Source organism: Gossypium hirsutum, chromosome D02 (genome assembly GCF_007990345.1).
Source record: "Gossypium hirsutum isolate 1008001.06 chromosome D02, Gossypium_hirsutum_v2.1, whole genome shotgun sequence".
In the NCBI taxonomy this organism is placed as follows: Eukaryota; Viridiplantae; Streptophyta; class Magnoliopsida; order Malvales; family Malvaceae; genus Gossypium; species Gossypium hirsutum.
The window spans coordinates 6,192,589-6,210,779 of NC_053438.1; the positions used below are offsets into that span (position 1 = coordinate 6,192,589).

The 18,191-nt window shown below is 33.1% G+C and overlaps 3 protein-coding genes across 5 annotated transcripts; all 3 read left to right on the top strand.

The window, feature by feature from the left end:
• Positions 1 to 1,059: 1,059 nt before the first annotated feature.
• On the top strand, positions 1,060 to 3,085 carry LOC107932168 (28 kDa ribonucleoprotein, chloroplastic). Its single transcript, XM_016864121.2, has 4 exons — positions 1,060 to 1,646; positions 2,323 to 2,424; positions 2,509 to 2,781; positions 2,925 to 3,085. Exons 1-4 carry the CDS (start codon positions 1,188 to 1,190, stop codon positions 2,979 to 2,981), a joined length of 891 nt encoding a protein of 296 aa, XP_016719610.1. The 5' UTR covers positions 1,060 to 1,187; the 3' UTR covers positions 2,982 to 3,085.
• A 1,327-nt stretch (positions 3,086 to 4,412) lies between these two features.
• Positions 4,413 to 8,093, top strand: LOC107932166 (nuclear transport factor 2). 3 transcript variants are annotated; one of them, XM_016864119.2, is made up of 10 exons: positions 4,414 to 4,589; positions 4,785 to 4,844; positions 5,026 to 5,160; positions 5,536 to 5,842; positions 6,084 to 6,349; positions 6,495 to 6,669; positions 6,869 to 6,990; positions 7,068 to 7,133; positions 7,408 to 7,489; positions 7,689 to 8,093. In XM_016864119.2, exons 2-10 carry the CDS (start codon positions 4,806 to 4,808, stop codon positions 7,889 to 7,891), a joined length of 1,395 nt encoding a protein of 464 aa, XP_016719608.1. In that variant the 5' UTR covers positions 4,414 to 4,589; positions 4,785 to 4,805; the 3' UTR covers positions 7,892 to 8,093. The 3 variants fall into 3 exon arrangements, with proteins under 3 accessions (XP_016719609.1, XP_016719608.1, XP_016719607.1); XM_016864118.2 differs by having other exon boundaries at positions 4,573 to 4,589; positions 4,721 to 4,844; XM_016864120.2 differs by lacking the exon at positions 4,785 to 4,844 and having other exon boundaries at positions 4,413 to 4,589.
• A 1,167-nt stretch (positions 8,094 to 9,260) lies between these two features.
• Positions 9,261 to 10,976, top strand: LOC107932120 (uncharacterized). The gene has a single exon (XM_016864072.2). It carries the CDS (start codon positions 9,481 to 9,483, stop codon positions 10,708 to 10,710), a length of 1,230 nt encoding a protein of 409 aa, XP_016719561.1. The 5' UTR covers positions 9,261 to 9,480; the 3' UTR covers positions 10,711 to 10,976.
• Positions 10,977 to 18,191: the final 7,215 nt, after the last annotated feature.

Sequence of the window (18,191 nt, forward strand, 5' to 3'; positions counted from 1 at the left end):
TAGGCTCTCTCGCTCTTTTTTCAGTTTTACCTTATTTTTAGTTTTAAATTTTAGAAGTTACATGACAAACATTTTACTTTTCTTTAAAAGTTTTATTTTAAATTTTGTCACATGATATTTTACATTTCATTTTGTTGGGATGAAATCCAACCCGACGAAATATCGCGGAAACACAATCAGTATTCTTTCACTCCTGAAAAATCAATTCAGTAATTACGACAAACATAACAATAACACAATATATCAATAATTGATGCAAATAAACCACAATATCATAAGCAAAAATAATAAATCGAGACACACTTTTTACGTGAAAAACCCTTTAAAGCAAACGGTAAAAGCAACGAAACTTGAAAGTCTACAAAAATTTCCACTATAATCAAAATCTTGCCACAAGATCACAACCAAGCCTCAATAAAAGGTATACAACTTAAATAAGACTATCAATAAATAATTTCAAACAAACGCTAAGAAAAAAGTTGAAAATATCACTAAAAAATGAGTTGACTTTTAAAGTCAAAAACCCGAAAGTACATTATCCCAAACGAAAATCAGACCGTACATTAAAGATCTTCGACTGTAGTAATTACCGTAAAAAAATCAGCTCCAACTAACACCAAACGACCAATTGAAGAAAATACAATGGCTGGTCTATGGAAAAAAAAGAAACTCTTCCATTTTTTCTTTGACTTGTAGCACACACAATTTTTTTAGCAGTCCCTAAAACATATATGTAAAGGGAACATATGAAAATGGGCTCCCCATATTTAATAATTAAATTAACGATTTAAATAGTAGAATAATTTTATTAATATAACTTTAACATTTTGAAATTAGAATTTATAATTTAATGATGTCTAATGTAATTCTAAATAACTATGTATGATAAAAAAATTGATTCAAACCCGACTTCACTTAAACCATGAACACATGTAATCTAATATGAACTAGTTGGAACTGAAAACAACCTTATCTAAGATCCGACCCGGCCCAAGTAAACTAAATGGGTATAACCCGGCCCTATATCTGAAACTCATCTTATCCCAATCTTATTGGACAAAATCTGCCCACGTCAGCTCGGATAACTTTTACACCCATCCAGCTCCTTTGGCTTTTATCACCTTCCACTGCCAAAGAAAAAAGAAACTCCATTTGCTGCCATTGTTACAGTTAAAGTGAAGATCACCATGGCTGCAGCAGCTGCAGCAGCAGTAGTCGGTTCATCCTTCTCTCAATCTATCCACACCCTTAAATGCTTGCGTTTCAAGCAACTCGCCAGCGCCGATCATCACCATACCCCCCTCCTCAGAATCCCCTCCGCTCGCGTCTTATCACCTTCTTCGATATCCCATCATCAGTCTTACTTCACTCACGAGCTTTTTCCCATTACCGTTGTCACAGTTCAGAAGTGGCGCGCGCTTAAGGTGTCCGCCGCTGTTGCTCAACAAGAGACGGCTGTAACCGCCGAAAGTCCGGTGGAGGAAGAGAAGGTCGAGGAGGTAGAAGGTGAGGCTGAAGCTGAAGCTGAAGCTGCAGTTGAGTCTACTGTGAACACTAAACTTTACTTTGGGAACTTGCCTTACAATGTTGATAGTGCCCAGCTTGCTGGGATAATCCAAGAATATGGCAGTCCAGAGCTTGTTGAGGTACGTCCTATGTCTTATGTCATTAATTGAACTCATCAATTACCAGAATGTTGTGGTTTGTTACTCGAGTTTCGGATTAAAATAAGACACCGATATTAGAAACCGGTACTCATCATAAGATTTTCGAATCGGAAAGCACGACTCCATGACCGAATATTTGTGATCGTAATTGCTTAGGTTCAAATCATTGTTATCGCCAAATGACTTGAAGTGATGGTTATTGAAATCAGATTGGATTGAATTAATTAATTAGATGGATATATCAGTCTAAACAAAAGGTTTAACCAATTTTAAATTAGATTTGAGCAAATAGATCTCTATTTTCTTTTAACTATTTTTAATTTTGTAAATATTTTAATAATTTATTTAATTAAAATTTAGATAACTAAAATCTCCATACATATGCAATAACATTAGTGGATTAAAGACTAAAATAGGATTATTTCCTTAAAGTTGGAGGTTTGATCAGAAACTGGAAGAGAGAAATGCAGGTCTCGTTTCGAATTTTCGTACATTTGAAGGATAAATATATAATGGAATATTTGCTGATCCTGTCGGATGCAAATTCGAACACGACGTATTTAGAAAAAATGAAAGGTTAGGATCAAATGCGCAATAATTAACTCTTTGCTTTTTTCCTCTGAAAATTGACGTATTAATTTGTGCATGATTTCAGGTGCTTTACAATAGGGAAACCGGTAAAAGCAGAGGCTTTGCATTCGTCACCATGAGCACCATTGAAGATTGCAATATAATTATTCAAAACCTCGATGGAAGTGTAAGAACTCGTAATTCTAAACACACACACACGACACAAATGTTTCAATAATTCGGACAGTAACTCCCTTTTTGGCGTTTCCAGGAGTATCTTGGTCGAACATTGAGAGTGAACTTTTCAGACAAACCCAGAGCAAGAGAACCATTGTACCCAGAAACCGAATACAAGCTTTTTGTAGGGAACCTGTCGTGGTCTGTCACATCTGAAATCTTAACACAAGCTTTCCAAGAATATGGGAATGTGGTCGGAGCTAGGGTTTTGTATGATGGTGAGACAGGACGATCTCGAGGTTATGGTTTCGTTAGCTACTCCACAAAATCAGAGATGGAAGCTGCCATCCAATCTCTCAATGGAGTGGTATTATCATTATCAATACATGCATATATATTGGATTGATTTTTATTTTTAGAATATTCATATCCGACATTTATCTAAATATGTTGCATTCGAGTTTAAGTAACCTAGATGAGCAACTCATGTTTGTTTGATTGATGTGTTAGGAACTGGAAGGAAGGGCATTGCGAGTGAGCTTGGCTCAAGGAAGACAACCTGCATGAAACAAAGCATTATTTGGGCTGTAATTTCGTCCATAGTTCTTGATGGAATATTTAATCATTCACATAAAATTAATATATAATGAGGACCTCAAAGTTCCCTTTCATTTCTCTGTTTATCAGGGGAAATGGTTTACTGATCAGTTCGGTAAATTAGGTTTTGATTTAAGTAGATCGATTTATTTGGTTATGTCATTAAATTGATAGATTTAATATTTAATATTTTTAATTATTTTATAATATATTTTAAATAAGTTGGTTATTCGATCTAGCAAATCAATGTCAATATTAAATCGATTCAGTTAGGTTGGACTATATGATATAAAACTGATGATTCGATTATTGTATAGGATGGTTGGTTAAGTCGACCGAACTAATTATTCGCTCACCCTTATCTATGCTCTATAGGAGTGGAACCTCTACTGAAAGGAATGGACAAAACGATCCTTATAAAAGAGATAAAGGAGTATAATAGTTTTTCCATGTCATTAAATACTTATTTTAGCTTTTTATATATAAAGTCACTCACTTTTATCATTTTTTTTCAATTTGGATTCTACCTTTTATTTTTACTTTATTTGTTGGATTTTTTTATAACAGAAAATATCAATTGGCAATTAATTAAAGCATATGTATTAATTTGTTTATTTTTTGGTAGAGAGGCCAAAAATGTAATTTAAGTAAATATTTGACACATGTTACACTCTCAGCTCAATTATAAATAAGGGCAAAGTTAGAAATTTTTTGGGCGGAATTAAATTATCTATTTTTATATTAGTTAAAATAAAATTTCACTATTTATAGAATTTAAAAACTCTATCGTTACAAATGAAATAATATTCCTTCTTAAATGACATAATTGATAATAAAAATTAATAAATAAATAACAAATGATAATTTTTTAAATTCGCTCATAAAATTTAAATTTGATAATAATTAAAAATATAAATTAATATGAAAAATGAATTATGATGTCAAATTTTTAGTACCGACTTTTGTTTTTCTAAATAATTAATCCCATTTAGATACCTTGAAATTATTTTTTTGATGAATTATAAGATAAAAGTAAAACCCTAATAATAACAAGACTTGAATTTAAACCACATATGAAACATTAAACATCCTAATAGTCAAGTTAACACAAAAAGATAGAGACAATATTAAAGAGTAAACATGTCATTTCAATAATCATGCCAACAAAGTAAATAACTATATTTAATTAAAGAACATGCTATAAATTATATATATACACATATGATATTAAAAGAAAAATGCAAAATATTTTTGTTTTTTTTGAAAGAGAAAATTGCCAAATATGTGGAAGTGAAACAGATAGCAAGCTAGCAATAGCCTGCTCAGGGAATTAGGGATAAAACTTTTTTTTATTTTATTTTATTTTTAAACATTTCTTTTTGTTCTATTAAGTCCCCACAAACAAATTCTCCATTCACAGTGACGGCTACAAAATTTGGAAATTTAAAAAGAAAAAAGAAAACCCAAAAGTTTCGGTGTAGAGTGCAGACATTAGACAACTGAGCCAAAAATACAGCAAAGCACACTTCCAAAAAAAAACAGTGGACAAAAGCTTCTCTCAAATCTATGTTTCTAAAGGTATCACTTTCTTCTTTTTCTTTAAATACCCATCTTAGGTTTCTTCTTACTTTTATTGTTTTTTTTTTGGGTTTTTTTTATGTTCATTTGAGAGTATTGAAATGTGGGAGCTTTTCTTTTTGCTGGTGCAGATCTTGAGATAGTGAAGGCAGTTTTAGGATCTATTTAGAAAAAGTTTTTTTTTTATTCTTTTAGGGGTTTTAGGGGGTTTCAGCAATGGCATCTCCTTATCCCATTCCAGTTTCTGCTACTCAGGTACTTTAAAAAAAAACCCTTTTTTATTGCTTTATCTTTGGTTCTTATCTAAAAAGTATTGATTTTTATTGTTTTTTTGAAATGTGTAGTTGAAATGAATAGATATAAGATCTGGGGGGTTTTTTTTTCCTTTTTGTTGTTGTTCTTCCTTATATTGGGTTTTAAAATTTTTTCTTTTTAGGTGGGAACATATTTTGTGGGGCAATATTATCAGGTACTTCAACAAGAGCCACACTTGGTGCATCAGTTTTACAGTGATTCCAGTACCATGGTTCGTGTCGACGGCAATTCCAGGGAAACCGCCGCTGCGATGCTGGTACTTATCTCTAGTTTATCGAGTTTGCATTGTATAATCTTCAAGAAAAATAAAGTTTTTTTGATGTTTTTTTTTGTTACATTTTCATGGAGTATCTAAGTAGATGGTTCTGTTCAATATTCACAACATTTTAGTTCATTAAATGTATTTGGTGTCTGTTCTTGATATTCGATAATCACATATTGATCGGAAGTTAGCTTTTCGATTTGTAATTAATGGCCCTATGAAAGCAGTAGTAAGGGATAATGTTGTCATTTGGTAATAACGACCCGTTTTCATACTGGTTTTTATTGTTTATTTATGCACTGAATGGATGGTACTATAGGCTTATTGATTCCGTTTTCCTTTTTTTTTTTGTCTTTTTTCATTTGGAAGCAAATACATGCTCTTGTTATGTCGCTTAACTTTACCGGGATTGAAATAAAGACGGCATATTCCCTAGAATCTTGGAATGGAGGTGTGCTAGTGATGGTTTCCGGTTCGGTGCAAGTGAAGGATTTCAATTTCAGGAGGAAATTCATGCAAACGTTCTTTCTTGCACCACAAGAGAAAGGCTATTTCGTTCTAAATGACATCTTTTACTATATTGATGAGGAACAAATTCACCAACATCCGGCAGTCCTATTAGCCCAGCACAATCTTGATCTTAAACTCAATGCTTTCATGACAAATCCTGAACCAGGTATTTCCCGTCCTTGTTTGAAATCTATAATTTATAGTGAACTACAAATACAATTCAATGCGACTGTATAGCTTGCATTTCTTTAAATGTATTATCCATTTTAGGGAAAGCGTTATTTTTACCATGGCATTGAGATCTATACGTTTTTTATGGAATCATAGATTATTAATTTCAGATTTCTTTTTAATATCTGATTATAGACTGATTCTGTAATATGTCTACATATTAATTCTTGTTGTAGTACCAAGCTATATGCTGGGAGGAGATATCCACGGACGGGAATTTTTGGCTCCCGATGATGCCAAAGAAAATGGTCTTGTTGACAAGTATCGTTTCCCAGAACAACAACTACAGCATGCTCCAGAATCTGAAAGTATTGTGGAGAACAACAGTGTGCACGAGTCCAATGGTTTGCTTCTGCATACATTGAATACTGTCCAAGAGCATGTGCCTCCTACTATCGAGGAACCTGTCGGGGAACCCCAAAAGCAAACCTATGCCTCTATTGTATGTTCTACCCGTGGTAGATAATTTCATGTTGTTCATATCCTTATATGCTCAAACGAAATATTTGTGTTTATTGGATTAGAAAAATCAACTTCTTTTCACGACATTGATGTAATTTCTTTTGTTTTTTGTGTGATTGTCAAAGTTAAGGGTTGCTAAAGGACAACCTGCACCATTAGTCGTTCCTCAGGTTCCTGTTAACAAGAACATGCCACCTGTGTCTGATCTGGATCACGATCATCATCACAACAACTCCTCAAATGCAGTTGAAGTGTCTGGCGCTGATATGGTCAATGAAATTTCACCCGTAGAATATGAAGGTAATAAAGCTTATATGTAACTTTTACTATGTGGGATGGCGACATGTATGAGAGAAGTGAATTCTGTAGAAACTCTACAAGACTTTGTCAATGCAAATCTCGAAATGTTCATCGGGTTTGCAACTTTAGAAAGGCACTTCTTAGCTATAATCTCGAAGCTAAAAATACACGTAGTTAATTTGTTACTTGTGTGTTTTAGGTGAATTAAAATCTGTTTATGTAAGGAACTTGCCCAATACTGTGTCTGAATCTGAAATAATGGAGGAATTCAAGAAATTTGGTGAGATCAGTCCTGATGGAGTGGTGATTCGTAGTCGCAAGGTTCACTTTGTAGCTTCTTTTGTATTCCGATTACGATAGTTTGCCTTTTAATGCTAAAATATTCCGTTTGAGTGCAGGATGTTGGTGTTTGTTACGCGTTTGTTGAATTTGAAGATATGACAAGTGTCCATAATGCCGTCAAGGTCCGAATTTACTTCAAGCACCTACTGAAAAAACCATTTCTCTTGTTTTAGTAGCTAATCTTTAATCCGTGGAAGAACTGAAACTGTAGTTTTAGTAATAAATTTTTCGGGAAAAAAAATCCACGATGATTCTTCACTCTATCTGCTTTAATTGTTGGATTTGAAATCTAAATCAACAGGCGCATTTGTTGTAACATTGAGTTGAATTTCAACATTTTTAGTAAGATTTTCGATGTTTTCATTTGTATACTAAATTTAGTCAAATCTTATGTAGGCGGGAATCGCACAGGTTGCCGGACAACAAGTGTATATTGAAGAGCGGAGACCAAACAGCTATATCCCATCTCGAGGCGGAAGTATGCATTTCTTTCCCTTTTCTTTTCATGGATGTACTTCTTTCCTATTGGAATATGTTTTATCGTATACACGAGCATCGTACAAGCCCTGCTACTAGTAGATCCCGAACACGAATTGATAATGAGAGCGTTGCCATCGAAACAGTGGATGCTATTTGTTTTCTATTCTTAATTGAAGTGGTTAAAATATTCCGGACAGGGAGAGGTAGAGGCCGAGGCAGCTATCCAACAGATGCTTCAAGGGGGCGTTTTGGTGCTCGAAGTTACGGCAGGGGTGGTGCTTACGATGGAAATGATCGAGACCACAGTAGATCGAGAGGAAATGGATACTACAGGCCGACTCCTCGCCAGGATCGAGTCTTACCTGGATATCAAGCATCTAGAAATGGAGAAACTTCATAGATTCAGCCTCTTTTACATCATCTATTAAAGGATCAAACCTTTTGGTTTCAGCAATGTCAAGATTTTGTTAGATTCAACAATCAATATATATAAAATAGGTGTTTTTCATTGGAAAAAGGAATTGAATTAGGGTTTGTGATCATACATTGAAATTTGTTCTTTCAATATTTAATAGGCAATATATTTGCAGTTCTGGGGCTCATTTTGCTTATGCCTTCAAAAAAGTTCGATCTTTTTTTCATTTTAACATGCAAGTTTTGATCTTTTCAGTTTTTAACCAAAATCATTGGTCCACCCCAATTTATTTATTATATGAAAAAATTATATTGGCTTAGACCGATAGACCGGTTCAACCGTTCAGTTTTCGGATATATTCCTTTTTTGTTTGCCAAAATAATTGATCCGGTCTAAATTATTAGCGGAAATTTCGAATTAGATCGGCCCAATTGCTTGGTTTTAATTTTGTAACTTCTTAATCATATAAAAAAAAGAGTTAATTGCTATAAATATCTCAAAATTATGATCCTCATTTAAATTGGTCTCTAAACTTCAAAGCATTTTAATTATATCTCCAAATTAAGTTCTTCTATGATTGAAACCGTTGATTTAACCATTAAGTGACATGTAAAATTTTATGTGAAATAATTTAAAACAAATTTTTTTAAAGAAAAGTAAAATGTTGCCGCATAACTTTAAAATTAAAAACTAAAAAAAAGTAAAATAGAGAAAAAGAGAGAGTGGATGATAATTTCTATAAAAATTTCGAAAACTTCAAAATCAAGTTTTTTACAATATTTATTTTTTTCTCTAAAATTTTCATTTTAAATTATATCAAATAAGATCTGACGTCTCATTATTAGTTAAATTAACGGTTTTAGTAACAGTAGGATCTTCTTAATATAACATTGATAGTTTAAAGATATAATCAGAATATTTTAAAGTTTGAGAACTAATTTAAAATAAAGACCATAATTTAAAGATGTTTGGTACAGTTAGTTCATAAAAAAAATAATGTCATTAAGTCAAAATGGGCAAAAAAAACATAACAATATTTAATAAAAAAATAAACTCTATTAATTACGAAATAATCGAGATTAAATATAATTAACAAATGCGGAAAGTTTTAATTAAATATGTATTTGAAATAAAAAAAAATTGATTTTTTTCCTAGAAAAAATGGTTAAAACCTAAAACTCGCATACCCTAAATTTATAATAATTAATCCTAATTAAATTCTTAAAAAAACGAAGAAAAAACTTTTTGTTTCGTACACCACCTCCAATGGCAGTTAAGAAATAACGAACACATGTCAAGAACAACGGTTTCCTCTTTTATTACCACAAATCCCGCACTATTTTTCAAATGCCCTCCATTTCATTTTGCCTTTATTTTCTCATCACTGATTCATTTTTCTCTCTGCCATTGTTGTCGTCGAACATGGCTGACGACGACAAAGGGCCGGAGTTTGGATATTAATTGTATGAATAACTTTAGCCGCGACAAAGGAAATTCCAAAAAAAGGAAAGAAGGAACAAACATTAACAGGTTATTCATTGTTTTCTTTTTTTGTCCTTCCTTGTTGTGTAATCATGAGTACTTTGGCACCATTCCAGCTATTGGAACTCAATGTCATCTCTGCCCAAGATTTGAAACCGGTATGTCGTCGTAAAATGCGAACCTACGCGGTGGCTTGGGTGCATTCGGAGCGAAAACTTTCAACCCGAATTGACACCCAAGGCCACACCAACCCCACATGGAACGATAAGTTCGTTTTCCGCGTCGATGATGAGTTCCTCTATAGCGATACGTCTACTTTAATGATCGAAATCTATGCGGTGCATTGGTTCCGTGACATCCATGTAGGGACCGTTCGGGTTCTTGTTCAGAACCTTATCCCACCGGTTTCTCAAACGCGCAACCGCCAAGAGCTCCAACTGGGGATGAGATTCGTGGCGTTTCAGGTTTGGAGACCGTCGGGTCGGCCTCAAGGGATTTTGAACATTGGGGCGGCATTGCTCGATAGCTCAATGAGGAGCATGCCTTTGTATTTTCAAATGGGATCGTCGGCGGTCGGGTATCGACATTTGATGGGCGAGGAAGATGCGTTTCAAAGCTCGAATGTCAAGCCTCTTTCGAGCACAAAAAGCCATACCAATAACCATCAGTTTTTGGTTAATGGGTTGATCAAACCCGAGCTTCGACGAACCAAGAGTGATTCAAGTTCGCTTTTCGAGCCAGAATTAAGGCCCAGAAGATCGATGAAAGGATCATCGGTTGTCAATGGTGGGTCAGTTGTTAACGGGTCGGAGATTGGCAAAAACAACTACAAGGTTAATTCTAGGGGAAGTTCGATGGTCAATTATGTGTTCGACAAAAGTACTGACAGAAAGAGAAAACCAAGTCCTATAAAGGGCATCAATGGCCCAAAGTTGATATCACCACCAGGGAAGTCACCAAGTGGGTTAACGGGTGGGCGGAAAATTTGGACCGATTCGGAATTGGGTCCATCGCCATCGGAAGTGGCGGCTGCGGTGCTGAGGAACAAGAACCGTAAAATGGAAGAGATGGAGAGTTCGGTGGGCGAAGGATGGAGTTTAGATGGAAGCATGGAAGGGCTCGATTCGAAACTCGAACGGTGGAGAACCGAACTCCCACCGGTTTATGACTCAAGTAATGAATTTTCGAGCTTCCTTTCTAGTCAGACTCCGACAACGGCAACCAAAAAGTCGAGACATTCAAGAAGACGTGCTCACAAAAAAGGGCTGTTTTCATGTTTCGGAAACATTTGTGGTTGCGAAATCTCGGTTACTTGCGGCTGAAGTTATTGAAAGCGAGAGTATTTTGCTTCGGTTGATGAATTCACGTCATATTTGATTAATATGATAATATTTATAATACTAATGTTTGGGTAAATTACATGTATAGTCATCCAACTACGAGAGTGTTTCTATTTTGGTCACCAACCTAAATTATTTTTTCAATTTAGTCACTAATGTTTTTGATTTTTTTATCTACCATTAAGTGGTTATGTAATGCTGACATGGCTATTATTTTATTGGCATGATAACAAATTTAGTTTTTTAAAGTTTATGCATTTTATTAATTTGATCTTTAATTTTAAAAAAAATCACATAAAATTTTTAAAAAAATTATGAAAAATTATAAAAATCATTAAAAATCCACACCAGCATTCCATTAACGACTTACTGACAAAGTGACCAAAAAAATCAAATTCAAATAAAAAAAAATTAGTTGAGTGACGAAAATAGAAATATTCTCATAATTAGGTGACTATCCATAGAATTTACCCTATTTTAAATGATAAAATAAAGTTTATGAAATTATCTAATTAAATTTTGAAAAAATAATTTTTTATCTTCCGAATTTGATTTTGAATAGATTCCTCTCTTTATAGTAGACTGAAAAAAATATAACAATAATAGATCACATTAGATTTGTTCGTAAATTGGACTACTCATATAGCTCGATAGGTCCAACCAAACTTAAGGTTGGATTTCAATAAGAAAAAAATGTGGATTTTTTTTTATGTAATACCCATTCCTACTCATAAGCCTTCAAATCTTTAAATCAAAATAAAATTGTGTTTAAATATGCTCAAACTTACATCTTTCTTGTGGTAATAGTAATGGTGCCGACTAAACTAAGGCTCAATGAGTGAAAGAAAGGGATTTAAATGTTCATTGTTAGTCACGTTAAAACATGTTTTTCTGGTCTATCTGTTCGTAGTTACCTTAATATAATATTGCAAGATATTGATGATATGGATTCAGATATTTGTGTATATTAAATTTTTGTTAACAAATTTGGACTGCTAATTCAAATAAAATTTGAATGTAAATATTTTAATTACTATTAATTTAATCAATATCTATTATTCACATTTATTTTATTTGTATAGATAATGTATTTGGATATCCAAATTCATTATACTATTGCTGGTAATGGATTTATACTTGAGAATACAAACCCTTTATACGCTTTATTTTAAAAAAAAATCTTCTGACTTACTAAATACGAATATTTAATCTATAATTTATAAGCCTGTGTTTAAAAAAAATTTTGAACAGACAGAAAATAATTTTTGTTTGGTTACTAATGTAATAATATGAACAAGAAACTTATTTAACACATATGTAATAAAATAGTTCGATATAAAAAAAATCAGTATAAATTTAAACATGCAAATTAGAAAAATGAACAAAAACTCTTATAAAAATTTTCCTCACCACAAAAAAGTCGTGTGAGTGACTAAAAATTACCCATTGTAATTAGTTTAAACTAACCAACGATTACAAGATGAAGAAAAATAATACTTTAACCAAACAGAATTTCACTAAAAAATTATCATATATGATATCAATATTATATATATAACTTTCCTAAAAAAATTAACTTTCTAATATTAATTCATATTAAAAATTTCTTAGTCTCAAATAAAATTGCATGATACCTTAAGAAACTGAAAAGAAAATAGATAGCCAATCGTAAATATTCCTTTTTTTATTCTTAACCCAATTTGTCCAAGTTAAAATAATATGCTATTCGTTTTTTTTGTCACTCAATTATAATTTTTTTAACTTGGTTATCCAACTAATTAAGATTTTATCCTTTTTTTCTATTTTCGTTAAGTGTCATTTAGTGTTTGATAAGAGGGTGATGTAGGAGATAAAAAAATGGACTCAGGCAGTAGCTCATCATCAACAACAACAGTGAATATTACCATGTCTAAAACTTTCAAATTTAAGGGGAAAGCTTTGCTTTCGCTCGCAATATTTTCTGCTCTTTAGCATTAATCATACTCGAGTGTATGAAATGTTGCCAAAATGATACTAATGCCGGGCATGCTAGTGAGGGAAACCCTAATGTTGCTATTGCAGCCTAACTTCTCTGTAAGTAACTTTTTGTTTTCCTTCTTTTCTCAAGTTGGATGCATGGATACCTATAATATTTTCCTACACTTCACCTTTTTTCAAACATGTAACACTTTGTTAGCCGTTTTAGATTATACTACAAAATTTGAAACTTATTATGAGATAGGATGAGGGGGACCTAGTGGAGTCGAGACTTGTAGTAGTCGTAGCATAGGGTGGAGATGGTGAGGGAGATTGTGAAAGTGGTGACTGGACATGAAGGTGGAGACTTGCAGTAGGTGTAGCATGGGTGGAGGTTGTGAGAGAGATCCATCGATTAGCTCTCAAGTAGCCTATTCATTCGTGAAAGCTTGCGTCAAAGAAGTAGCGTTAGAACAGGAGAGGATCCCAAGGGCTACGTGAACTGACCTTTGTCTTCCTTCAAACACCTACATATCTTAGTAGTTTACTTTAAAAAATAGTTAAAATTCTATTTTGACCCTCGAAACTTTATCATTTTATGATTTTACAAATGAATTCTTAGCTTAGCCTTGTATGTTGCAGTTGAAAATTTTGAACTTAACCAATGAAACTCATCTCTAGATGTTGCTTTTGTTGTCTATTGATATCCAACCTCCATTAGTTTACCCAAACGACAAAATCTTTCCACATTTATTGTTGGGAGCTCGACGAGCCTAACACACCCACTATAGAGGACCTAGGACCTATACTTAGTGGTACACAAATTCTTTGAAGTTGGTTAACCTTTTATTTTCTAAATTTTTAGTGTACTATAATACTCAGGCGGCAGGGTTGACCATATATTAAAGCCAACCCAAGTGCACTAAGTGCTTAGAAACGGCAGAGTTGACCATATATTAAAGTCAACCCAAGTGCACTAAGTGCTTAGAAACTTAAGGCTTAATCGAGACTTACAATTACAAAAAAAGATAACACTTTTATTAATGCACAATACAATTACAATATGACACACACTTACCTCACTACTCTTCTCTACCTCTACCTCTACCTCTCACTCTTTTGCTTATAACTCTCTCTTACATCATCATAAGAATGAAAGCTCCCACCCCTATTTATAGAGTATAGTGGCCGTTGGATTGTTGACACATGTCAACATCCTTACCATTGATTTTACAAATATCTAATAACTAGAATGTTCATCTATGATATCTAATCTTCTAGATAATATCCTATTTCTTTATTTTATATTCTAGAATATCCCTAAGGAAATATAGTTTAAAGGATAAGTTTAGATTTTATATAGAAGTTGCATTGACTCTCAACATTTATGCTTGGGGTTTACAAGTATATAGGATTAGAACCTTTAAGAAAACAATCTTTGACCATTTAAAGGATGTGAGTAGGACTAAATAATAGATAGATTTGAAGTTGTTGCAACCAGATGCTTGTATTAAATACTCATGTCTAGAATTTTGGTTCAACATGTATTAAAGTATAACATGAAACTATGTGGTATGATTCTCCATATATATAATTAATTATACCCACTAGATATTGTTAATCTCGTTTGGAATGTGTTCCTAATTCTCTGCTAACTAGAGTTGTTCCTAATAAAATCTTTTGCTTCATTGCTTTGCATTGAATATGAACACATTTGCCCAATGAAAAATATGTAATAGTCTTTATTAGAGACTAAGATGTCTGCTTTCATTTTCTTGAATGCCAAACATGTTATTCCAGGAAACATTTTAAATTATATCAATAATTTGTTGAATTTCAGTTTGTTTATTTTGAGTACCATGTATTTCCTCTTTATATACTTGCCATTATGCTTTTATTTGGATTGGATTTTTATGAAATAACTATTTTCTTTGCTCTTTTACATTTTTAATTATCCTCTTTACATGCTCCACTAGTATTTTTTTTAACACATGGATTATGAATTGCGAGTATATTAACAGAAGTGACTTTCTACTTCAATTTATGTGTTCTTGGCTTGAAAACTTTGGGACTTTGGATTTATGGACAAACAATTGATTTTCAAAGAATCAATTCATGTTAGAGGTAATTTTCCATTACATGATGGACTAATACAAGTTTTTAACCAATGATTCAAACATTGCTTCCATTTTCGTTTGGTTTAGATATTTGTCATTATCTATAGGGATTCAATACATGAATGAGAGAATTCGATATCATGTAGGTTTAGATTTTTCATCTTATTGGTTGGGATTTCAAGAGAAAATTCGGTAGGAAATCTAACTGGAGAAGCAAGTTTAGACTTCTACAAGTCTAAGAGCATGTCGATGTGGATCCAGGAAAACGACATTGTTGTTCCATCCTTCAGCCTATGATCAAGTTCTTCAATGGCAGAATTTGGTGAGAACCCAAATCAGGCCATACTTATTCTCCTCCGTAGGTACCTCAAGAACCTGACATAAAGATTCAACAAGGAATAAGATCATTCGCCATTGCTGAGTATTAAGGAATATTGAAAAACTGTTGGGAGTTAGATTTGTTAGTAGCAGTTGGAATTAGTTAAGTCAGTTAATAGCATGGTTTGTATGGTCATGTGTTGTAGGAAAACGTTACTCTGAAGACCGAAAGAAATACAAGTTCAGTCTCTTTCCTTGACATTCTTGACATTCTTTGTAAACTCAAACATTGAGCTTCAAACAAGCTCTGCAAATTACGGGTTAAAGTTAACAGCACCCACTTTTCTTAGTTTACTTACAATTCATAACCACGTGCTAGAAGAATACAGGTGGGGCATGTAATGAGGGCAGAGGAATTTTGTTCATACAGTGACTGGCATAATATATCTTAAAAATAAATTTCCTTTAGAAGTTGAAGTAGGGAACATTTGTGATTTTGCATTGCTTTTATAGTTATTTTTATTTTTAGAAATAACATAGTTAAAAGGGTAAACTATACTATGGGCTTTTTCTCTTGGACTGAAACATTTTAAGAGAAATAAAAGGAGCTAATAGGATTTTTACAAGAGGATTCACTTTTTAGTTCGGAGCCAAAATCCCCTACCCCCAATCTCTCCTTGTACCCGTGTTTGATTTTTCCAACCTTCGAAAGAAATCTACATGCATATAAGTGTATTATTACTGTAATAACTCGATTTTTAGTGGTGCCAAAGACGGTGGTTTCGAACTCTGTTCTCCGATAATCGAGCCCATAAATATTATTAATTAATATTTAAGAGTTAATTATAGTATTATATTTAACTTTGGTCTGACGAATTTGTTAATTAGATAGTTAGTTAAGGTACAAATGTAGCGACCCTAAAGTCAGTAGTGTTGGAAAATGAGATATCGGGACCTCATTTTCCTAAACCGAGCTTGTAAATATTTTTATTAAATATTTACGGAGTTACTGTATAAGTGAATCGAATTTTGGGTTGATAATTTTGTCAAATTAGTGGCTAAATAAGGTATCGAGACTAATTTATATAAACCGTAAAAAATAATCGTTATTGATTTTTATTTGTTAAAAGGGATAAATATTAATAAACCAAAGATTTAAATGAAAAATAAGCTGTAAAAATAGAATATCGGTAATGACAATATATCATAAAGAAAATAGAAATAGAAATAAAATAAAGAACACACAAATTTTACGTGAAAACCCTTTCGGGAAAAAAACCACAGGCAGAGGAGAAGAAAATTCACTATGTCGAATTCGAATAATTACAAGAGGAGTAGACTATGCCTATTTATAGGCTTGTAAAACCATATTCTATTAGGAGTGAAACACCTTATTCTAATCAATATCAAATAGATGGAGTTTAATAAGGTTTAAAAAACCTTATTCTAAAATAAAATAAAAGAAGTATAATTCTATAGAGATTTTACTTTTATTTTATTTTACCACAGTATTTTATTTAAATAAGGATTCGGGTCACTTAATTCTAACAATCTCCACCTTGACACGAATTCTTAATGAACAAGTTCTTCATCGCGAACTCTTAACGAACAAGTTCTCCACCTCTTCCATAAAACCCCTTAAGGGTTTATCTTCAACAATGAACACCAACCAAGTCTAAGCAATGCTCAAACTTGGTTATAGGAAGTGACTTAGTCTCATATCTGCAGGATTTTCATGAGTACTAATTTTGCTCACAACAATATCACCACGAGCAATAATATCACAAACAAAATGATACCGAACATCAATATGTTTTGTTCTCTCATGAAACATTTGATCTTTTGTAAAGAAGATGACATTCTGACTGTCACAAAATACTGTATTGATTTGAAGATCTTTATTGAGTTCAGTAAAGAGTCCCTTCAACCAAATAGCTTATTTACAAGCCTCAGTAATCGCCATGTACTCAGCTTCAGTGGTAGACAAAGCGACTATAGTTTGCAAAATGGCTTTCCAACTGATTGCACAACCTCCGATTGTAAAGACATAACCTGTGAGAGATCTTCTTCTATCGAGGTCTCTAGCAAAATCAGCATCAACATACCAATGACTCCATCTCTAGTTCTTTCAAACTGTAAGCAAACATCGGTAGTACCTCGTAAGTATCTTAAAACTCACTGAACTGCTTTCTAATGTTCTTTACCGGGATTCGCCATGTATCTGCTAACTGCATTAACTGCATACGATAAATTTGGATGTGAACAAACCATGGCATACATGAGAGATCCCACTGCACTAGAGTATGGAACATATGACATGTACTCAATCTCATCATCTGATTATGGAGACAAAGTCGATGAAAGTCTGAAATGGGCTGCTAAAAGAGTACTAACAGGCTTAGCATTCTGCATATTGAATTTTTAAAGAACTTTCTCAATATACCCATTCTGACTTAGGTACAATTTACTTACTTTTCTATCTCTGAGAATCTCCATACCAAGTATCTTCTTTGCTGGTCCCAAATCTTTCATCTCAAATTCTTCACTTAGCTGGGCTTTGACCTTTCTTATCTTTCATTTATTTTTCGTTGCTATCAATATGTCATCAACATAAATGAGTAGATACACAAAAGAACCATCACTATTTTTCTTAAAGTAAACACAACTGTCAAAGCTACTTCTTTTAAAATCATGAGAAGTCATAAAGGAATCAAACCTCTTATACTATTATCTTGGTGACTGTTTCAAACTGTAAAGGGACTTTTTCAGCAAGCAAACATAGTCCTCTTTTTCTGAGACTGTAAAACCCTCTGGTTGTTGCATGTAAATATCCTCCTCAAGTTCTCCATGCAAAAATGTAGTTTTTACATCTAACTGCTCAAGCTCCAAATCATGCATAGCCACAATACCAAGTAATGCTCGAATAAAACTATGCTTCACAACTGGAGAGAACACATCTGTGAAGTCTACTCCTGGAATTTAACTGTAACGCTTTGCAATAATTACTTTATATCAGGGTTCTTCAACTCTTGGAATCCCCTCTTTCTTCTTAAACACCCATTTACAACGAAT